This window comes from Crinia signifera, chromosome 7 (assembly GCF_055691185.1).
Source record: "Crinia signifera chromosome 7, ASM5569118v1, whole genome shotgun sequence".
NCBI classification, from domain to species: Eukaryota; Metazoa; Chordata; class Amphibia; order Anura; family Myobatrachidae; genus Crinia; species Crinia signifera.
This window is the reverse complement of record NC_139223.1, coordinates 176,553,345-176,578,224: the sequence shown is the minus strand read 5'-3', so window position 1 is coordinate 176,578,224 and position 24,880 is coordinate 176,553,345. Positions and strand designations below refer to the sequence as shown.

At 46.4% G+C, this 24,880-nt stretch overlaps 1 protein-coding gene across 2 annotated transcripts in view; it reads left to right on the top strand.

Annotated features, from left to right (window-relative positions):
- ERBB4 (erb-b2 receptor tyrosine kinase 4) overlaps positions 1 to 24,880 on the top strand; it is a 690,947-nt gene that overhangs the window by 579,469 nt on the left and 86,598 nt on the right. For both annotated transcript variants that reach the window (XM_083154478.1, XM_083154479.1), the window contains exon 20: positions 3,229 to 3,414. In XM_083154478.1, coding sequence (XP_083010604.1) covers positions 3,229 to 3,414 — 186 coding nt within the window. The remainder of the gene's footprint in view (positions 1 to 3,228; positions 3,415 to 24,880) is intronic.

Here is a 24,880-nt window from a genome sequence, read left to right as displayed (position 1 = left end):
TCGCCCACGCTACGGGCTTGGTGGCTCGCCACACTATCTAAAGTCAAAGTTGGCATGGAGTTTATTTCATTTATTTTAGGAAGTTTGGCGAGCGCCGAAACCGGAAGTAGCTGGCGGCCATGCTGCCGCCGTGAAACTAAACAAGTATCGGGATGGGTCATGTTGGAAGGTATGAAGATGCCCAAACCAATTTACAGCCACCACCAGTTCAACTGCTATTTACTGATCAAATATGGTCGACATGCATTAAGGTCGACATGCAGGAAGGTCTACATGGGTTAGGTCCACCGGGTCATTAGGTCGACATGGGGTTTTTCAAAAAATTTTGTCCCCAATTTCGACACAGTCGACATGGACACTGAAACGTAGAACCGCATCCCCTCGCATAGCTCGCTGCGCTCGCCATGATCTGGGCACGGAGCCTCGCTACACTTGGCACACTATTTTATTCTCCCACCACGCCCTATTGGAGGATAGGGCATGAAATACCTCCTGTCGGCACATGTCGGCTCAAAACCAATGTGAAAACCCCCATGTGGACCTTTTCACTGTCGCCCTTCCCCCATGTCAACGTAATGCTTGTGTTGACCTAATGACCCTATTGACCTAACCCATGTTGACCTACAGTCATGTCGACCTTAATGCATGTCGATCTTAAATGCATGTCGACCTAATGGTGTCGACCTAATGCTTGCTGACCTAGTGACCGTATCCCCTACTCCTATTGTCTCCCCCCTAATGTCATTTTACCAACAATGATCGCACCATTCATCCTGAACCTTTGCACAGCAATTCCTGCTATGTACTAACGTCATCTGTACATTATCTGCCCGCATGTGTCATTTATTTGTATATTTCACACTGCCCGTCGCTGGGTTTTTTTTCCTGCCGCCTTACAAATGAATGATAATGATAATAGTGCCAACCTTGCTACTCCACCACGAGCCTATCGTATCGGCCACTCACTATTGTCCTCATCAATGGGGCTTCGTATTACCAAGCCCATCTCTATTGTAGACAGTCACGGAGAAACCCATTACCGCCAACAATATCACGCTCATTATCCACCACCCCCCACCGCTCCGCTTTATGGCTTAGGAACCGCCGGTTCTGCAGCCGCGAGAGACAGCGATGGAGCATTTACAAGCAGCAGGAACAGAGAGATCTCAGGACTCGGACAATTCAAGACATTCTGCAAAAGTGCCTTTAAGTACTTTATTTTTTCAGTTAACTAGATGCTATTAGGAATAGAATCCGCACTTTAATTTGCTTGTTTTATCACTTATTTAGTTCAATGTTCTGTGCTCACTGGTGTTTCTGGGGCTCCCAGATTGACGCGCTCCTTCGTGTGCTTGTTCTATTTTGCAATGGCTGACATGCTGCGTGAGAGGTGAGGTACTAGACTCGTATATATATCATGTTTATTTGGCGGGCCGATCATTCAGATCCTGTAGTGTCCTCCTTCCACCTTGAGTGCCTGTGTGTCCTTGGAGATGGTACGTAACTGTTGTCAGCTCTCGGTTCCCCATAAAATGAATGTGTGATTGATGGGCAGTACGGTATGCGTAGTGGTTAGCATCGCCGCCCCACAGCGCTGAGAACATTCAGTTTCTGAACAAGGTGCTGTGTGGAGTTTGCATGTACTCTCTGTGTTTTTGCAGGTTTCCTACCACACTCCAGAACATTCTGCCAGGTTAACGGACCTCTGACAAATAATAAGCCCTAATGTGTATGTTCTTGTGGTCTGGGTATTTTATTTATTTATTATCATATTCCGCAGCGCTGTACAGAGAATATTTGAACAGTCACATCAGTCCCTGCCCCAGTGGAGCTTACAATCTATATTCCCTACCACATGTACACGTGCACACAGACATTCTAGGGTTAATTTTGTTGGGAGCCAATTAGCCTACCAGTATATTTTTGGATTGTGGGAGGAAACCAGAGTACCCGGAGGAAACCCACGCAAGCACGGGGAGAATATACAAACTCCGCACAGTTAGGGCTATTGTGGGTATATAGATTGTAAGCTCCACTGGGTCAGGGACTGATGTGAGTGAGTAGAATAGTCTCTGTGACATGCTGGGGAATATGTGTGCGCTATATATAACTGTTTAGAAACAAATTAGATCAGTTATGTGATATTAAAAATGGATTCTGTTTTCTAGAAACAGCAAAAGTCATTTTTTAAAGACACATTTTGAATCCACTCACAATGGTGGGAACCTGCACATGTGCAAATCCCCACAGCGAGCGCCTTTGGTGAGTTCCGACGGACCCGCTCAGCTTTTGGGCGTGCCCACAAATCGTTATGGAGCCTACACACGTAGCACTGCTAGGACGATTTCTGACCGATATTACCTCATTTAACTACATTGCTCAGAAAATGCCCCTACATCCAGGGCCGGCGCCACCACTAGGCAGCTTTAGGCATTTGCCTAGGGCGCCGGCCACTGGAGGGCGGTAGTCAGGAGCAGGGAACGCCCCTGGATGGAGGTGAGTGGCTGCCTGTCACTCCCCCCCCCAGCAAACTCGATCCAGGAAGCCCCCTGGATGAAGCGGCTTCCCCCCACCCCAGCAGCCTCGGCGGCTGCCGCCGCATTGCCCCCTCCCCCCCGTGGAATGACTTGGTGTTGGCGGCATTGGCATCACTCCCGCCCGCCACCCCAACCCTGTTGTGGAGCCACGCAGTGGCCGCATTGCACCCGGCAACCCAACCCACCACCCCCTGTGAAGCGACCGCGGTGACCGCATCACCCCCCCCCATGCCTGTAGGCCCCCGGTGCCTAGCACCGGCCCTGCCTACATCTCTCCGCGCGTCACTATCGCCCCAGCAATTAATATCCTGCATACTGGATATTAATTTCTATTCTCTTGGTGTTCTCAGTAGAGATCGTTCAGCACACATCGCTGTGTGCCGAGCGATCTTGCTGAGCGTTCTGAATGATCTAGCATCAGTCAGAAGGCTCAGCATTGTTGCTGCGTGTGTAGGCCCCTATAGATTTGAGTGAGGGGGGGGGGGGGTGTTCAACCTGAAATCTAAATTGTAGATGAATAAAGCAGCCAGTACTTACCCTGCACAGAAACAATATAACCCATCCAATTCAGCACCTGTTACATCTGCCCCGCCTGCAGTGCAGCATGATTTTGCCCGGTTGTCTGCTTGTTTTGCTTTGCTGACAGAGTATTTATTAGTGATTAGCGGTAATCGTTTGTTCTGCGTTGCAGGAGGCGCTGATAATGGCCAGCATGGATCACCCCCACCTGGTTCGCTTACTAGGCGTCTGCCTGAGTCCCACAATTCAACTGGTCACCCAACTGATGCCCCACGGGTGCCTGCTGGACTACGTGCATGAACACAAGGACAACATCGGTTCCCAGCTCCTTCTCAACTGGTGCGTCCAGATAGCGAAGGTAAGACGCAGGCATTCATTGAACACAAAAACTGTGGGGAATGGCCATGCACGCTCCCCAGAGGCTTAGTCATGTGTGTGGGCCGGGTTTCTGGTTACGAATACAGTATAACAGGAACCCACTGCTATTGGGCATCTTATAGCAAGAAGGAAGCAATCAGCCAAATGTGGAATACTGTATAATGTTAATCTTGGGGCTGCCATACCTACAGAAGTGAATCGGGCAACTCTAGATTTAGTGGGGCCAAAGTATTCAACTTGAAAGTGATGAAGTGGGAGGTGATAACACACATGCCAATCAGCACCCAACTGTCAGGTGACAGGATGGGTTTGAACAATGACATTTAGAGGCTGATTGGCTGCTGCATTGAATAGGGTGAGCGGCCGGGGTGGGGGTTAAACGGTGAGGATATCTTTTTTCAGCAATTCCTGCCGTTTAACTCCCCCATCACCGGCCTCATTGAATACATCCCATTATGTTTGCTTTCATTTTCTGTCGATATTTTTACTGTGTTGACATACTGTATGAAATAATGAAAGTATTTACTGTTGACATTATGGCGTCAGCCTTTATACGGTTGATATGAGGACGACATACTGTACCAACAATTGTGACTAGCTTCTGAGGTGGGATAAGTGCACGGTAGATACCAACGGCAGCTGTAGTTCCAAACACAGTGCAGGTGGAAAACCGCTTAGCATACAGTATATAACATACATGTTCTGATGTATGTAATATGTGCTGGCTAGTTCCCCCCCAGGTTCGGTAGAGCTCTGAGTATCAGGTGCCATGGAACTAACCAATGGGTGTCTGGGGGCGGGCTTAGAAGGAGCGTGATGTCTTATATAGGTGCTGCATGGTACCTTATAAGCACAATGCTGCTGCACGGAACCTGGATTGTTGATAAGAAAGGTTTTCTTTTGCTGCTAATTACAGAACATCTTGTATTTCTGCGTACAGGGTTCTCAGCTCCTCAGAAATACTGGCTGCCAGTGAGGAGTCTTACAGTTTCCTCAGACAGTCCTACATACATCTGTGCTTCTTCATGTATGTGCGGTCAGGGCCTAAAATACGGGTAACGGGTGTTCCACAGAATAGCGGTCACAAACATCAGCTCTCCTGAAATGTAAAATGATTTAATTATGCAATGCCGGCGCTAGCCAACAAGCACAATTTTGCCATAACGTGTGGAAAATGTGAAACCTTGCAACATATAATTTTCTACAGAACTTGAATTAATGACGCACATAAGAAGATATCTAAAGTTAATTTGAGACCCTGCTCAGAGCATATGCAATAAAGATAAGGTTCTGTCAGTAGTTACAAATCAAGGTGCAGTTATTGTGTGACAATGTACCACCACCAATATCGCCGCTGCTGCCACCGCTGAGACACTTCCTGTCATTACTACCCCCACTGCGCCGTACCGCCCCCCCCCCCCCCCCCCCCCACACACACACACACACTGCTACTCATTCTCTTTTCTTCTGTGGCCCCTAGTTCTGTAAAGTAAGCTGTCACATTTGCAGCATCCCCTTACTGCACTGGGAGCCACGCAGCTGCACAGGAGGATCCCGTAACCAACCTCATTTACCAGAGCACCTATCACTGGTCTCTGGGTCTAGGTGAGTGTGACTTTTTTTCTCCCAGTGATTTCCATCGGACACAAGTAGCTGATCACACCGGCCGGTTCCTGGCATGGCGTTCTGTGCATACAGCCAGTGAGAGCTGTGCAGGGGCTGGCATATCGCAGTGAGCCCTGTGATCACACTATCTGAAGATAGCGTTATTATCACCAGGCTCATTTTTTCCTCTCTTTTTTGTTTTGTAAATTGGGCCAGATCGCAGTATGAAAATGTGATCTGATTACTCGAAATATGTGAATTAATATTTAAGTGAAACTAAAATAGTGTGAAACGTGTGCGAGAATACCGGTTTACCGTGAAGGCCGATGTGTGTGACTCATATGCCCACAATGGTTGATCTTTGAACACAATCGGTGGTTCAGAGACCCTCCAGTGGGCTTCTCAATGCAAATCTTGTGAAAATCGGAACAGTTGGGAGGTATGTCAAAGATGTTGCCAATTCTAGTTGACACCTATTTTAGGCCCTGCGCGCAGTATCCTGGGTTCCTAGTTTCACTTTCAATTAAGAAGTAATTTTTTTTTAAATAATCAAGTGGCCCATTTATCAATGGTTTTTAGCTATTTACAACTCATTGCGTATGTTAAATGGTACTCTACCCAATCATTTCCCACTGTAACTTTTCAAACTCCTGACAGTTAGGATCTGATTGGCTGGAGCACCATTTATCATACTCAATGAGTTTTAAACAGCTAAACACATTGATAAGTGTCAAACTCTTATTTCCCTGTAAGGTACCTTCAGATGTAGAGCCGGTCATGGCGATAGAATCGGCAGCCCCCGCCAGCCATCGGAAGGGGGGGACACGCCCCTTTCCGACGGAGCTCTCCGTTGCCGTCTACGGCCTCCTGGTCCCTGAACACCCCCCTAACCCTCGCGCGTCCCAATCTAATGGAGTCCCTTTCCACCAGCACTTGCCAGCGGGGACGTTTTGGCGAGCACCAGCAATGAAATAGAGGGGCTCCATCCGTAGCAATTTAAGGACAGTTGTTAAAGTCTGCTGCTGGCAATACCCGACGGTAACTATCTCTGGGCAACGGTTGGGGGCTTTATCAGATAAGATTTAGTACAGTAGCAAGGCCTTTTCCCATACAATAGGACAGATAAATTGGGAGCAGGCGTGTAATACTGTGTTGTTTGCAGTTGTATACACAAGTGTCCTCGCAGCTGTCGCAGCCAATAAGAATCCTTCACATCGAACAGACTGTACTTATTTACAGTTACAAAAGGCAGCGGGATGAGCCACTTAGAATTCAGATGGCCCAGTGCTAAGCTGAGAGCATTTGGCTCCTTCTGAGAAGTGGTTGGTGATTATAAAGATGACTTTTTAGCGTAATAAAGCAGAGATTATGACAATAGTTATGCAGAATAATACATTGCAGCTACAGACCCATATGTTGCCAGACTAAGGCGAATTGACAGCACGACAGCTGTGGTGACTGTGTACAGAATGGTCGGGCAGCAACAGGCAGGATCGGGAGCCTTAAGGTGGGAAATTGGCTAAAATTTCCTTTTCTCATTACATTACAATAAAAGCGACAAGCTGAGACTTGTTTACACGATCGGATCAAATGCAAACAGCGTGACATCTCTGTCTTGTCTGGGATCGGGGAGCCCGGCCCGCTCGGTGAGATCCCAGTGTGTTCCAGGCTGTTTCCTGAGATACCAACGCTGCGTCTTGGGAAGGCAGCGGGGGGAGCTGTTCTGAGATTCTCAGCGGCGCCTGTAATAAAACAGTATGTGAGCTAATTAAATATTGATTTTCGAAAGCTACTTATCCAACAACTGCAGTATACACACAATAAATCTAATTCGGCTGTGCTTAACACTAAGTATTTAGACTCTTGTTTTGTGGTAAATTAAGCGTGTTAACTCTTCCTATGTTATAAGAAACACATAGTTCACAATATCGGAAAATTGTGTTTTTTTTATCTAATATGAGGACTGTAGTTCAGTAAGCAGGGAACAGATGGGCATGTAGTATATAAATGTAAGAGAAAGGATCTTTAAAATTGTACTGTTGCCCATAGAAACCAAACAGATTATTATTCTTATTATTTATTTAGCACCTTCTACATCAGTGGTAGCCAACCCTAGCCCTCGAGAGCTACCAACAGTTCACATTTTCCAGACAACCTAGCTGCTGCACACCTGCACTCATTAATCACTGACACTTTTTAAAAGATACACAGATGGAGAGCTAATTACTTCACTTGTGATTCTGGGTGGGATGTATTAAAATACATTGCCGCCCTTCGCGCCCCCCCGCCGCGATGCCGCTGCATATGTACTACCATATGTGGCTGGCATCGCGGTGCGTGACTGAGGCCCCCCGCGATACCTGTACTCTGGTACTCTCCGTACCTGTACTCTGTACTCTCCGTCACCTCCCTGCCGCCACGCTCTCCCCTCACGCCAGGGACAGCTATGCATGCTATCCCCAGTGCCTCCTCCTCCCCCCTGCATGTCCGGCTGCTTCACTAGGGGGAAGGAGGGGTTTACCTTCCAGGGTCCAGGAGGACCCTTCAGGAAGGTAAGCCAGAGGGGGGGTCGACGAGGCGGCGGGTTTGCGTCGGCGGGCGGCGAAAAGAAGCCCATAGGCTTCTATAGGGTATCGCCACCCAAAGGTGGCGATACCCTTCAGTGCGGTATCATTTTTGAGCTGAGAGCTTAGATAGGCCCAGGTACTACTGGGTGTGGCCAAATTCAGGAGGTGTGGTCACATCCTCACTGCTAAGCACAGGGACGGCTCCGGGAGGGAGGAGGGATCAGTGAAGCGGTCTCTTGTGTTTGTGTGTGGCACACCAGCGTTTTCTGGGAGTGCCCCAGACAACTCAGGTGGCTTCCGGCCGTTGGGAGAGAGGGACGCTGACCACATCAGCAGTCCCTATTGCCCCGCATCCATTGCAGTGATGAGTAAGTGTCAGTTTACGCACATGGTGGGGAATCAATTTCCCCCTCTTCGGACAGCTGTGATGGAATTCGCAACCGTACACCGAGGTGGGACTTCACTCTGGCCAGGAGTTGGCTGGACTCCAAAGATTCACAGTTCAGGTCTGAATTAGACCCATGGTCACTAACAACATGCTAAGCCTTAAGCATCTCGTCTCCATGGCGAATATTCTGCGTGCAAAATCGGACATATCTGGAGATGTCTAGTGTTACATACGGCTAGAGATACACTAATTACTCACATTTCCTACATACACTGCACCAGCCTCTGGCTTTTGTTGATTCGTTTGAGCACATCTCCATTGTAAAAAAAAAAATGACAGTGAATTAGCAAAACCTAATTACTCCCCCTCACCGGGTGAGCTTAATCCCCTCTTTATTGTGCTCTTCTATTATCATATCTGTACATAAAGAATGATCCTTGTCCCTATCCCTGAATGGATTGAAGAGAATATTTGAATAGACATTGATATGGGTTATACAGAGAGAATATACCATCGCCGGGGGAGTTTGCATTACTCATATGCACCCAGTGAATTGATGTTACACAAAATATTCTGATTATATTAAAATATCTCATATGTCTGATTTATGTTTTTGAGAATAACATTTTTTATTTATTGGTATAGATAAAAGAGAAACATTTGGTAACCTCCACGTGCTAGTACGTCATATTCCTTCCTCAATATCTTGTCACACTGATACTGGCAGATGCCCACAAGTTGGTAGGTACGTAGTTAATGTGGGCATGGAGGTTAGTCCATAAGTTGATTCCAAACCCAAGTAGGTTATATTGAACAGAACAGGAACAAGTGATAGAAGATACAGTAAGGATTCAATCTCTTACAATACTCTTATAAGTACTGTACAGCCATTCAGCACTGTGACACTCCAATAACACAGTGACAGACTTAGACATATGCAGACCCTTTTATATAGTCACATAAACAACTTGCAATTCGAACATTATTTGTACATTTTTTTATTATTATTTAAAAATTGTCTACATTGAATGTTGTTAACGATGTCATTAATGCCATTAACGATGTTAATGTTCTTATTTTGAAGTGGCTCGCCATTGGATCTGCTACTAGCGCTAGGGCTGTTGAGCCTGACTAGACGTTGGACCTGATAGGGTTAAGGCTATGCACATTAACAGTTGAAAGACAGCTTGCAGCCTTTAAATATTTAACAACTTGTGAACATCTAACATTTTACAGTATCTCACCATCGTACATGAGGGATATTGTATCAAACCTTCTAAAGCGTGGAGAAGTGGAGCTGTTCCCCATACAGTAACAACCAATCAGTTTCTAGCTGCGATTTATCAAATCATTTCTACTAAAGGATAAGTAGAAGCTGATTGGTTGGATTAGGCAACACCCTCCACCTGTCCTCTTTAGAAGGTTTGCTACATTTCACCCTGAATGGAACATATGAGACATTTATTTCTACATTTAGAAAAGCTTCTTTATGTAGTGTGACATTTGTTTTGGGTATTTTCCGTAGCACGGTAATAAGCGCATATGGTCCTGTGCTCCTTCCCTAGTACACCGCTGCCAGCAGCATTAATTGCAGTTTACAGTACTCACTGCTCCCAACCAGAGATGATAGGAATGTATATTGCGGATAAACACTTCCCTGTTGTGCACAGGATTGAAACACAATCAGTCTGTCTGAACTCTGAAGATGTAATTATAATAGCTAAACATCAGCAAAGCAGCGGAGCTATCATTTCCAGCAGTAGCATAACTACTGTAAGGCAGCCCCAGCTGCTGCTTGGGGGAGCAAGCCACAGTGGGGTCTGTGTGGGCCCCGGCACCCGCTCGACACACTGATATGCTGCTGCCTGTCGCTGTCTACTGGCTGAGCACCGGAGGCTAGTCAGCCGCAGCAAGGGGGGGGGGGGGGCACACATTTTTTGTCAGGAGGGAGCAAAATTTATAGTTACTCCACTCATTTCCAGGCCTCTCTCCTTATACCTCACCTGTAACATTGGTTTACCATGAGCTTAAAAAGATGTAGAGATGAGCAGAATTTCTGCAAAATGTGGTACAGGGGTCCGACAGTCGGGAGTGTCGGTTTCTGTTTCTCAGACGTGTGAAGTCTCCGATGTTGGCCAGTTGCTTCTCTTTACCATCGAATGCCAAACCTGGAAGTGTACAGTTACTATGTTGACTACCTGTCTACATATGTTGACTTCTGTAGAAGCAAGAAAGATTTAGGAGCATGATTAAAGTTATAACGCTTGCACGGTTGGACTTATCTATGTAGCATTTTTCCATGTTGGGATGCCAACCTCGGCTTTCTTGCGTGTACCGGGTCACTGTCAACAATACTGGTTGCAAACTAACTTTATTGGACCCAGAAGAGGGATTTATGTATTACAGGTTGGGCACACTTGACAAATTTTTAGGACCAACAAGGACCACCAAATGGGTGGTTCTGGTGGAAATCTTGGCACACCCAAGGAATCAGTGCGGAGATGTGACGCCGTGATTGTGTCATTGTTGACCAATCCCGCTATTCAATGCATCAGTTAGGTCATTGTAAAGCGGGGACTGGACCACGATGAGGCGTTTCAGCAGGAATGGAGTCATAAAACCATCTAGGCTGCCGCTTCAATCGGGAAGCCAAGATTAGTACATTTTTGACAGGTCCCGGGGGAGAGTATATAAATTTAACAAAACATTTAAAATTAGGCAACACGTTGACACAGTGGTTAGCATTAGCTGTGTGGGCTGTGGATTTTCTTCGTGTGTTTACCTAGTTTATTTCCTGTTACTTCAGTATTCACCAAAAGGGTTGAAGGGCTCTCACCATTTGTCAAAGTGGTCCTCTGAATCACCCCCATTTTGCTTGTCTATGAGAAAGACATCTTTGCCATGCTTAAGGGGTTATTCTTATTCATTAGTGACCATCAAATGATTTTGCCCCCCCGGTGTGCGAGGGGGGGGGGGCAGTTATTTGTGCGAGCGGCGTTTACATGACCGGCAAACCTGCAAATATGTGTGTCAACCAGAATAAGGTCCTTAATGCAGGTGGCAGCTGTGAAATATCTAAGATGCCACCTCCACACTTTCACGTGAGGGGCTGGAAAGTGGGTATTGGTGTTAGTGTGGGGTTGCAGTGGTGGGGACATTAGGTTATCGTTTTGCCTAGACTGCCAGAAAGCCTTACACCGGTGATGGTTGTATCTGTTCTTGTTCTTGGTGCTCTTAAGATATACTAGAACTTTCTTTGACTTTGAAAATGGCCATTAATAGCTGCTAACAAGTGCAAGTGGGTTTCAGGGGTGCCGGTCGGGATCCCACCGTCGGGCTTATGACTGTCGGGATTCCGACTGTCGGACCCCTGTACCACACCCGGTTTCAGAACCCTCCATGGAGACTGTGCGGCCTACACATCAGGTTGTAAAAATTCTAAAATATTAGTAAAAAGACTAATATTTTTATTAGGAAACGTATCAAAATAATTCAGAGGACAATGCAGGTGGCAGCCTCAAATACATTTACAAGTGATTCTCTGAACACATTCTATGGTCGGTATTGAGTGACTAGAGCAAACGATTATAACGTTGGCCCTACAGACTTTTCTTTTTTTCACCCAGACACAAGAGCGGGAGGGGGGGGGACACGGGGGGACGTGTTATTGCACCGATTATATTTCTCGTTTTATGGAGCTTACAATCTCATTTCCTAATAGCAGAAGTCATCCGGCCATGATCCAGAGCGTCCGCCGCTGAGTCTCAAACCATATTTTCTGACTCAGATGACAATAGATTAATGACTGGGCTTGTCCCTTCGCTCCACGTTGTGCGGCTCAGAAACCGTCAATGTGATATAACAATGAGTAATTGCTATTTTAACACGGATGTTGGCAACAAGTGAAATGTTTAAACACACAGAGCAGAGTTCTCACTGCGGGGGGTGTGGGAGAGATTCCTTCTGGCCCAGCGAATCGCTGGTGTTCACCATAGACGGGCTAGGCGGCTTTGTTGCAGAGCTGGCCTCACACATTAAGGCAGGGATGGCTCAATTGTGTCCCCTCGCAGCTGAATTTCAAGGAAATTACACCACTTAGCATCCCCTCAAAGGGATCGGGGACTCCTGTGTGCTGAAATAGGCCCCAAACACAGCGAATGAAAACAATTTCTTAATTTCATCAGGATGTGGGGAGACCCTATACCCCAACCCCTACAGTTCCACATTTGAATTATAAATGGCCAATTAATTTAATAATTAATGTTGTTAATTATTAACCAACTCTTTTCTATGTTATTCTTAAAGTTCATCCATTGCATCTGTTTAATATTCAGCCAGAACTTCTGTAGCGTGTTCAGTAAAATAACATCGATAGTGTAGTATCTGCAGGAACTGATCAGAGATTAATTATTAACCCTTTCAGGCCCATAGTCTAGTCAGGCTCAACAGCCCTGGCGCTAGTAGCAGATACAATGGTGAGACACTATAAAATAAGAACATGGACATCGTTCAACATTCAATGAAGACCATTTTTTTTATTAAAAAAATAATTAATTAATTTAAACATGTAAACCAGACTGAATTGAAAAAAAAAAAAAAATTGGACTGCAAAGGGTTAATAAATGACAATGAGCATGTCCCAACACAGCAGACCGGTCCAGTCATCAGTAGTTTCAGTAGTGGACACAGTCGGCATCTGTGCAAATGTTGTAACTGATTACTAGTCTGCTGAGGCGCCCGCTGAGTCCAGCGATATTACATCACGGCACGTTTTAAGACGCTCCACCGTTGCACCATTGGTCGCAATATCTAAGATTGAACCTAAGGTGCAATTTCACTGCCTAAACGTGGCTGCCTATGCCAGAGCAACTTCATCTTCAGAAACAGCTGCTAGCCGGTGGCTGGCCTGTGCCCCCCCTCCCTATTGCCTCTCCAAAATGCCCAATGACCGTCAATCTCTTTGCATTCAATTTCGATATGCACCTAAAGCCGTGTACACACTAGTCAAAATCGCTTAGAATGTCCCCGAATCGCCCCGTGTATACACAGCGGGCGGTAGCGATGCACGGACCCGCAGCATTAATATCATCCGACCAAATAGACACTGCAGACAAGAATATTCTTGCTAGACACTGCAGTGTCTATTAGGCTGTAGGCAGGGGCTGCTGCTGGGGATAGCCGCCGGCGTATCTCTGGCAGCACCAGTGAGAGATCTTCACTAATCAAAAATCTCTTAGTCAGTATATCCCTGCTGCTGCCCGTGTGTACAACCATTTAGAATGGTAACCATTGGGACATGTGCGCAATGCGACTCGGAGACATAAGCAGACCTAAACATTAGCCACTTGTGTCTGACATCGACACTGCATCCAGTATCACTTAATGATACCGATGTGCGACAGAATGACGCAGTGCACTGTGGCTGATCTACTGTAGTAGTTAACTAGGTACTTGTTTCCTATCTGGGCGCCCATCGCGGGCATCGCGGGTACATCGCATGTCATTATAATGACATGCGATGCGACCGACGCGATTACCGCGATTTTTACATAGGGACCAATGTTAAATGTCCCAATTGACCCGCGATGACCGCGATTTACCATAGGAAACAATGTTAAATAGATCAATTTCCCCAAATTATCATAGGGAACAATGGGAAATGGGGCAAAAACACCCCTGAACATAAAAATGTCCCCCCAAAAGTAGTTGACGCCACCCCGCCATCAATGTGTACCCGAAGCGTGGCGAGCGCAGCAAGCCCGCGAGGGGCGGCGTTACGCGTCCTCCGACCTTTTCATGCCCTACTATCCACTAGGGCGTGGAGTGAGAATAGAATAGTGTGGCGAGCGTAGCGAGCCACCGAGCCCGAAGCGTGGCGAGCGGACGCGGATACCTTCACAGTTATACGCGTCCCCTCGCGGGCTTCCCAGGTGTCCATGGCGACGCGGACACCTGGGAAGCCCGCGAAGGGACGCGTTTACCTGTGAAGGTATCCGCGTCCCCTCGCGGGGCTCGCTGCGCTCGCCACGCTTCGGGCTCGGTGGCTCGCTACGCTCGCCACACTATTCTATTCTCACTCCACGCCCTAGTGAATAGTAGGGCATGAAAAGGTCGGAGGACGCGTACCGCTGCCCCTCGCGGCCTCGCTGCGCTCGCCACGCTTCGGGTTCACGTTGATGGCGGGGTGGCGTCAACTACTTTTGGGGGGACATTTCAGTGTTCAGGGGTGTTTTTGGCCCATTTACTATTGTTCCTATGCTGATTTGGGTAAATTGATCCATTTAACATTGTTTCCTATGGTAAATCGCGGTCATCGCGGGTAAATTGAGGCATTTAACATTGTTCTCTATGGGAAAATCGCGGGCATCGCGTCTGGCACATCGCACCCGATTTTTTATCGGCCGCGATGCCCGCGATGGCCCCGATTTTACCCCCGATGCCCGCGATTAAAATCGTGGGCGCCCAGATAGGAAACAAGTACCGTTAACTACAATGGGCGCATAGAGCGCAGATGTGTGAGGTAATGTAAGAAAAGTCAGTGGCACTGAATATTCTGACACCTGCACCCAGTGCTATTTTTCAGCAGGAACCAGCAGGAACTCAGTTCCTGAACCTTTAACTAAATATGACATCATCAGGAACTGTGTTCCTGAACCTGTTCTGGGCCAAAATGTACTTTCCATAAGATAAGTTTTATTTTAAAGTCCCCTCTACAATATACAATACAGTTCTCCCTCTCTCACTCTCAGTGGCAAACACAGGATTTCTAGAGGGGGGTTTTCCAAATGCAGTCCACAATTTTACACTGGAACATTGGCGCAAGAGGGGAGTCTGGGAGAGGGTTAGTAGAACCTAGTAATGACCCTGGACATTAATGTGCACACTAAGTCTTTTTATACACTGGATACTGTATGGAATACAGTACTAATATTTAACACTATGGGGGAAATTGACTAAGATGTATTCTACTTCACATGGGATTTTGCTATCTGCAACCAATCAGAATCTACTTCTTTTTTATTTAGCACCCTCTAGATCAGTGGTAGCCAACCCTAGCCCCCGAGAGCTTCCAACAGTTCACATTTTCCAGACAACCTAGCTGCTGCACAGCTGCACTCATTAATCACTGACACATTTTAAAAGATCCACAGATGGAGCTAATTAGCTCACTTGTGATTCTGTGAGGAGACCTGCAAAACACGCACTGTTGGTAGATCTCGAGGACTAGGGTTGGCTACCCCAGCTCTAGATAGTAGACATCAGGATCTGATTGGTTGCCCACAGCAACATCACATGTGAAGTAGAATACACATCTTAGTAAATTTCCCCCTATATATCAATACTTTAGTATAGGATGTATCAAACTTTTAAATAACATAAATAAGTGGTCAGGAAAAGGTTAAACCTACCATAATGAATAAATACACAAACTTAATAGAACCAGTACTGCACTTACAAAGCTCACATTCTCCCACCTCATGGTAGGCTCCTGTCTCTATTTCCTGTCAACTGCTCTCTGGTCCAGTACACTGACTGAAGACACAGCTAACTTGGCAGCAGAAGTTACTACCACTGGGCATGTGCAGCAGCTCTGTCCCTTACACTCCAGTAATCATATTATATACCATTGCTATTTTCATAATTTGAACCACTTGCCAAGATTATGGGGGTTTCTGGGCAACCAGAAACCCCCCTGTACTTGCCTATGTTTCTCTACCTTCATTTAATTGATCCACCCCCAGATACAGAGTTCCTGGACCTATTTTTCCAGAAAAATACTGCTGCCTACACCTATAAATTTTGACAGCTGCTGGTGTTGTGGCCCCATTGACAGCTGCTGTGTTGAAGGCTGCTGCTGCCAGGTCAGGGCTGTGCATGGGAGTTGTGCGATAATAGTGAGCTCTCGTGCATGCACGCTGGGGCTGGCCAGGGGTGCGTTCACAGTGAGGACAGGGAAAAATCTGTGCATGGTGGATTGGAGAGTTTTTCCTCCCCCACTCTGGCATACATCTTGACGCAGCCAGGGCCACAATGGCGTGTTTTCCCACAATTTGTGTGATCCTAGCCTCGATCACCAATGAACAATGCTACGAATTACAGCAGAATCTGATTGATTGGTTGCTATTGGCTTTAGTAAATTTACCCCCTTGTATCTGAACATACCCCCTCAGGCCCTGTTGGAAATCACAGTTCCTCTTGCGGAGAAACACATAAGCGGCGATGGCCTTATTGAGTCATTAGGCCCCTCCCAGGGGGAATGCTGCAATTGTGGCAAATTTGCATAAGAGAATGGGTAAAATGACATGATTAGCATATAATCACATAAGTAGGCTCTGCCCCCTCCGCATGGACCGTTGATTCGGTTTATTTATCTCCCCATTCTGCCCACGTCAGGAGATGAGGTGGAATGAGGGCGGGGTGCCCACTCTTCTGAGGGTGCAAAATAAAAATCACGTGTCTCATGCAGGAAGTCGGCAAATATGAACAGTGACGCTGAGAGGGGGGGGCAGGTACTTTTCACCATGGCCTGGGCTTGTTAAGTGGATCTAGAGGGGCCCAGATGCCACTGCCCCCTGACCTCCCACCTACCCTCTTGAACCCGCAACCCTGCTGCCCATCGTAGAGGTCACCAGCACCCCCTCTGTGTAGAGCACGCACCCACACACAATACATCCTTACTACAATTTTCACATGAGGGAGTAGTGGCCACACCTACCCATATTGGCCACACCCCCTCTCCAGTGGCGGGCTGGGCCGGGGGGCAGGGTGCCATGTGCCCCCCGGGCCACTCTGCGATCTATTGTACAGGGCCAGCTGTTTTTTTTCACCTGCGGCTTCTAATAGACGGTCAACGTCGCAGCCTCAGGCAAATGGTCCACCACACAGGGAGGGCTACGTATTTCTGCTCTGCCTCTCCCCTATCTGAAAGCTACAGATCGGATCTCTCTTATCATGAATCCGATCTGCAGTGGTGCGGTCAGCGCCGCGGCGCTGAGTGACAGCTGAGTCGGCGCCTGGTAGCAGTGCAGGGCAGCCGAGCTCAGCTGTCTAATAGCGAAGCAAGAGGTGGGATTCCGATCAGCCTGGCCCTGTCAGCGTGCAGCAAGCCTCCCTGCTTGGAGGAGAAAAAGGGAGGATCCATCTCGGCTTTCCTGTGCTGTACAGTACTACTGTAAATCCCTGCTGCCACCCGCAAGTAAGGCATCCTGATTAGAATTACACTGAAAGTTTAGCCTCTGTGTGATATACAGTGTATATATATATATATATATATATATATATATATATATATTTATATACACACACACTTATATGTATTATATTCATGTGCATATAATATTTGTGTGTGTGTGGATGGAGTGCATACAGACCACCGGCAGGCAAGGTGCCAACCTAACCTAACCCTAACCCCTTTTTAAGTACCTTCCACCCCACAGCCAAACCTTAACTCATACTTGCCTACCGGACCCTCTCCATGAGGGAGAAAATGCTCTTTTCCTGGACTTCCCTGGTAATGTATGATTGCCATCACCTGTGGTGAAACACCTTTCTTAGCAAATAACTAGCTCCCCACAGGTGATGGCAATCATACATTACCAGGGATGTCCAGGAACAGACCTTTTGTGTGTGTGTGTGTGAATATTTATATTTTATTTTATTTTTTAAGACCCCTTATGTTTAGTTCTCTGAGCCTTAATTCAGCTCTTGATACGGCCGCTTATGCGCAGCTGTATAATAGACTACTGATAAAGACGGGCGTTCAGGGCTAATGCTGTAGGTCCACAGTAATTACCAGTCTGCGATAAGGTCGCACTACCGCCCATGGGGGAGAAAATGCTCTGCTCCTGGACTTCCTCGGTAATGTATGATGGCCATCACCTGTGGGGAGCTAGGTAAAGGTGTTTCACCACAGGTGCTGGCCATCATACATTACCAGGGAAGTCCAGAAACAGAGCATTTTCTCCCTCATGGAGAGGGTCAGGTAGGCAAGTATGGCTGATGTGCTTCCATTATCGGTAGTACACTGGGCTTTGGTCTATATGCCCAATATTGGAATATGATAGATCACAGCCAGCCAATCGGGCCCTGGTCTGGGGTTTGAACTGTATGAGCGTGCTTTTGTTTTACTATTTAATAGCCACAACCGCTGGTCCTCTTTAGCCCCTGAGGAAAACTACATGTAGCATTTGAAACAGCTGTCGGACCTGAATATCCTGCAGGGAGGAAATTTCATGAATCGTCTTATTGTAGTTCCACACAAAGGCGGCATCCTATCACAGTACCACACAGAGGTGCCATCCTATCACAGTACCACACAGAGGTGCCATCCTATCACAGTACCACACAGAGGTGACATCCTATCACAGTACCACACAGAGGTGGCATCCTATCACAGTACCACACAGAGGTGGCATCCTATCACAGTACCACACAGAGGTGACATCCTATCACAGTACCACACAGAGGTGACATCCTATCACAGTACCACACAGAGGTGGCATCCTATCACAGTACCACACAGAGGTGACATCCTATCACAGTACCACACAGAGGTGACATCCTATCACAGTACCACACAGAGGTGGCATCCTATCACAGTACCACACAGAGGTGGCATCCTATCACAGTACCACACAGAGGTGACATCCTATCACAGTACCACACAGAGGTGGCATCCTATCACAGTACCACACAGAGGTCTGTCTATATATGTATCTATCATATACACTGTCCTGGCTTTGGGGGTGATGTACAAGGTGCTAATGCTCAAATATACTAAATATAAAAAGTGATAAAATTGAGAGTGGTAAACCACCAGCCAATCAGATCCTAACTGTCATTCTACAGGCTGTGTTTTAAAAATAAGAGCTAGTTGTTGATTGGTTTATCACTCCCCATTTTATCACTTTTCTATGCTTAGTTAATCTCGCCCTAAGTTTTAAAGGTACTATAAAAAGCACTATTTTACACTTACATTGAATCTCTGTGTGTAATAGCAGATAATATACAGAAGATCATTTTGATGATATCTGCAGACATCTAATGATTTTCCGGTCATATTATATGGTTAAGGAAATCATGCAGATGTTTCTTTAAAAACAGTAAGCGCACTTTTTTGTCTTATCATGTTTCACATATCAGTAGGCTCACCTGCCACTATGGTTACTGTGCAGTGGTGGCGGCCATGCTAGACTGTCTGCTACTGTACTAATTAAAGGATCGGATGTATATTATAGGCCAGTGCTCCGACTTTGCCCCCCAGGCTAAAATTTGCCAGCCAGCCCCTGCCCCTCTCATTGCCAAGGCCCGGCAGAGCTGTCGGCGCCCCCGAGTATGGACATAGGCATTCCTTAGCTTACTGTATTTGTACATGGGTTAACTCCTCGCCGCGCTTTAGCCCATGAATAAAACGTGTCACTGTGGCTCATTAGTGAGCTCCGTCCTTTATTTGGACTGGTAAAGCTCACGGTGATATGTACTGTCGCGCTAATGAGGGAGATGGCTCCTGTTTATTTCTCTGGGATTACTACTTAATTGTATAACACACAGGTTGGGAAAAAGAAAACAATTATGTTGTAGGTTAAATAGGACCCAGGGGAGTTAAAAGGACAGAGGGACGCCGGGGTCATTATTATAAATGGTGTGTTTACGCACATACTGAATGGCAGGTCACATGACGTGGTGAGTCTAATGTATTATGATAAGCGTATTATAGGAAGGGTTATAATTGAATTCTCTGCGGTGTACTTAGAGTAAGTTGTTTATTTAAAGAGGTTATCTATATCAAAACAAAATTATACTTTAAATTACATTAAGTGAGAATTAATTATGTTTAATTGCTTACTTTACTGCTCTTTGTGGTGCGCACAGTTGTGCCTGTCTTGTGATTATTGGGGCAAAACAACATCATCGTACTGTGAGAATAACTTCCCAGGCTACAGGTAACTTTACCGTACGGTGCCGCATTCCACCAAGCATTTGTTTTATTTTATGCAGATTTCCACATGCTCAGCGATGTTCCATAACTGTCAGTCATTTGCAACAATGTCACATGAAATGGAACAAGCTTTTTACATTATTTCCCATGGCAACCAATCCTATTCTAGCTATCATTTTATGGAATGTAACCGGTACTGGGCATAATAGCTACAATCTCATTGGTTGTTATGGGCATGCCTGTAATACTGACATTGTGCAGTGGGAAGACACATACAGTGGGCGTGGCACATGCAGTTGGTCATGTGACACAACTGCATGTGCCATGCCCACTGTACAACCTACTCAAGTGAGCTCCGCCCCTAGTCATGACATGCCCCTCCCTATTCATGTCACAGGCAAATCGAGTGTATAGTATATAGTACACACCCACTGATCCTCTTCTGCTCCTCAGGCTGGGAGTTGCCACTTGGCTATGCCACTCTACCAGTGCACCACTGACAGCCAAGGTTGCCTCAAGCTCCCAAATAGTCAGTAAAATGTGTCTTCATGTCAAACAAGACGTCCAATGTTATCTAGTGCCATCATGATCCTCATGTTTGTATACTCTGAGACGCATGGTTGCCCATATCCATGATATACCCTGCAGGAGGGGGCAGCCAGGTAGGAGGTCACGGTGTGCCAAAGGTAAGCAGAGCAGAAGACCTGTTATACCCCATTACAGAAATGATGCTGTTTTTCAATTCCTAAAAATATTATAGCAATACTTAATTATAACATGCGGCTTAACTTGAATTTGCAGATCATGTCATTAACACATCTATCGCCCAAGGGAAGTGTTAATTTTATATAAAGTCCAGTGGTGGATCCAGGGGAGGATGATCGGGGTCATGTGGGAGTGACCTGATGCAGCCTCCAGTGCATCCAGCACAGGCTGCACTTCACTAGTTAAAGTCATCTTATTTATGGGGGGGGGGGTATTATCCTGATTGACTACTAGATTACCTGTTGGAGGTACCGGTCCTCTCACAGGCTGCGGCCTCTGGGCAGTGAAGGGTGCATAGCAGAAATCTCTTGCTTTTTTAAGGTTAGCAGATGTTCCATTATTGAAGGATTCTCGCTGACGCTGATGATGATAGCAGCTAATGGAAATATAAATGCTAACATAAGGGACTTGTTATTTAGTAGAGTCCATAGTTTCCAAGTCCAGCCAGGGATAACATACATATATATATATATATATATATATATATATATACGGGCGCTCTTCACACCGTCATAAGGGGCTGCGCCCCCTTAACCTGTGAATGCCTGTATTGCGTGAAATATGGTTTGTGCAGGAGGGGCGGGTGTGGAAATACTGCGGGTGCGGGATGGGCGGTTGTGGCGTTTTCCCGGGTGGATGTGGGGGTGCTGTGGGTAGTGGAGTTGCGGGTGGGTGTGGCGGTGGCACGGGTGGTGAGGGTTGGGTGTGAGGGTGCCGTGGGTGGGTGAGGTTGATTGGGTGTGGTGTGGGTGGGGGAGTTGCAGGTGAGGGGGTGCCCCATGTGGGTGGGTGAGGGGCAGTTGAGGGAGTGCTGGGCGGCTTAAGTCCCAGCGGCACAGTATCTCCATCAGTGGAAATTGCAGGTTTTGTAAAGGGGGGTTTCTAGGTAGAAGAAATAATAAAAATGATATGCGTTTGGCGGCACGGCACCCTAGGGCGTAAACTCGTGTCATTTTAGCTCGACCCCCTGTCAATAGTCCCACAAATCACAGCATTTTGTTCAGAGAGGAAGGGGCTTAGTAATATCGTCATTTTATTTTTTTGGAAACAGCAGCAGAAAAATCCTGTGTTGGCCCGTGATCGATCGATCGATCTATCTATCTATCTATCTATCTATCTATCCACACGCGTACATGTATGTGTTTTTGTTTTCTGTAAACGAGCGTGATGCTAACGATGCAACATAATAATTACATGTGATTTATTAATATTTGCTGCCCACCAGACGGATTTTGATCCCATATTCCGGATATTGTTGCATATATATCCCGTCCTATTATCCTGGAGTAATCCACCTCACTTGTAGCGGTGTAAAGCAATCCCGTCTTGTGTCTTTCTTAATCCCGGGGATTCTGTATTAATAGGCCGCACACCTCATTGATTTATAATTAATTTCTTTCCTCCCCCGAGAGACACGGAGGAGAGAGCCGCCTCGTCCCGCTGACGTCTCACCGCTTATTCTGAACCACATCCGTATTGATCGGCTGCCTAAGGAGCAGAAGTAATCCATTTTAAATACACTTCTGTGAAATAGTGCGTGGGCTTGGCAATGGAGGCACGTCCTCTGTAATTACAAGGCGTCGGGAAGAGGTTATTGCAAAAGGAGAGAAGGTTTTAGGAGTATTCTGGTAATGGAGATCAGAAATGTCCGTTATCAGTCAGAGAGGCGTATTGACTTTTGTATCTGCAATCCGGCTGTTACGGAACTATATCTCCCATGATGCTTAGACAGCCATCAGCCCGCTGTGAATCATGGATAATGTAGTTCAGCTATAGCGTATGTTTGCTGAATTCTGTAATTACTTATTGATATACACAGATGCACTTAACGCTAAAGCTTTATAGCAACCAATCAATCAATCAATCAATCAGATCCTAGCTATAATTTATGCATCTTAGATACCAATAGAGAGAATATAATGATTGGTTGCTATGGGCAACACCAAAACATTTAATTTTAGAAGCTTTAGTAAAGCTACCTCTTAGACTGCCTTTATATGATGAATTCGCAGGACAGCACTGCCCCTCTCCCCAGCTCATTACACATAGCAGCAATCTCCCTCTCTCCCTCATTAGTCTAGCAATCTCCCTCATATCACCTAGCCCACATTACACTGTTACATCATAGTTACCTCCCCCCTGCATTCTGCAGGAGACTCCCTGACATAGCAGCAATCTCCCTCTCTCCCTCATTAGTCTAGCAATCTCCCTCATGTCACCTAGCCCACATTACACTGTTACATCATAGTTGCCTCCCCTCCTGCATTCTGCAGGAGACTCCCTGACATAGCAGCAATCTCCCTCTCTCCCTCATTAGTCTAGCAATCTCCCTCATGTCACCTAGCCCACATTACACTGTTACATTTTTTGGGGAAAAAGGAATGAGAGATAGATACATGTACAGTGAATCATCAGCACCATTCCCCAGCACTTTACCAAGTATCTACATTTGGATACAAAACATTTTAAAGATCCCCCCAGATGTAGCAGTACACACCCACGCTTCTAGGTGCCACGTTCACAATCTCTTTTTCACAATCTCTCCTTATATGGAACTAGACACGCCCTTTGGGTGGAACATGACACGCCCCCTCAATGGGGCACTGTGCAAAAATCTACTACCAGCTATAATCTCCCTGAAACTAGTTTCCAAAAGTAGGCAAGCATGGGCAGATGCCTAGGGGCTCCATAATTTGGGGGGATGCTCGTGTGTCTGACTCTCACAAAACCTTGCGAAATTCTATAACCAACTATAATCTCCCTGAAAGTAGTTGTCATACTTGGCAAGTATAACTGAGTATGACCTTCAAGAACTTTTTAAATGACTGGAGAGTTGTCCCAGTTATGTGTAGTCTGCAGAGTCTACTGTTGCTCAGCAGAGTTGATACTTTTACAAAGCACAGAATAATGATTTGCTGATGATTGATTTGCTCGGTTGCAGTCCGTCCTGTAGTATTTCATGTTACCTAGGATATGAACTCTAGAGGCAGGCTGTCCCACAATGTGATTTGCATTCACCAGTGTTCTGCAGGTGCCGTACATATTTTCTTTGTCTACACCTGTAGGGGAGAGACTCTGATCTCTAATACACAATCACGCTGGGATGACTGGTGATAGATTAAAAACCAGTACGCGGAAAGCGGAAACAATTATCTCCCTAAAGGTTCCTTTATCAGAGAACGTGATAGCAGAATGCTCCTTATTTATATACATAACACTGAGAGGCTGCTCCATTCCAGGTCTATCAGTTTGTCAATGACGCCTTAAACTTGTTTCAGGCATAACAGCTTGGGGGCAGTGCTCTGTTTCAGGACCATATTTAATAAATTGTGGGGGGGGGGGGGCGCTTTACCGGTAAGATGTCTTCAGAATCAGACACTAAAGATCCATTGGATCGGGACGATATATCGGAGTAAAATAGGCCAAATCGGATGTGTTTGACATCCGATGCGCATTCCAATCCGATCTGTAAGATCGGATGCATCAGTGATGTGTTGCATCCAATCGGTAGGCGTGTGCCAGCCACCTATAGCAGGTGGGCAAGAGATTTAAAAACTCCCATTCAAAAGTATCAAGGCACCTTACTGGCTAATAGAGCTCTCTCAGCCAATCAGTGGCCCCCATTCTTTTTAATGGCAGTTTTTAAATCTCCTCCCCGCAAGCAGCTCCCCGGGTGTCTGGTACATGCTATAAATCCCAGGCAAAAAATGGCGCATCAAGTGCCAAACTGCATGTAACCCTCCCTGGGGGATATCAGGTTCCACTTGTTCCTCGGACGAGTCCGACCTGTGTGTGGGCACCTGAAGGGGGGACATTTACTAAGATGGGAGTTCTATTGAAGATGGGATGTTGTGCGTAGCCATCAGATTCTGCTACTTACAGTATATATTGAGCACCTTTTAGGAAATTATGGGTGAAATTTAATAGGATGAGAGATCCAGAAAGTGAGAGATTTGGAATCTCCAGTTTTTATTTAAAGCGGCAATCATTTACACTGAAAAACTGGGTTTATTTTGACGTGTAAATGATTGCCACTTTCCGGGCCGGCGCTACCCACTCAGCAGCTCCTGCAAAGCAGGGAGGCGCCATGCTGAAAAGGCGCTGTCTCCCTCCCTGCTCTGCTAAAGCTGCCTCAGCCCTCACTGTCACTGCCTCCTGCACGCCACCCGCAGAGCCTGTCTGA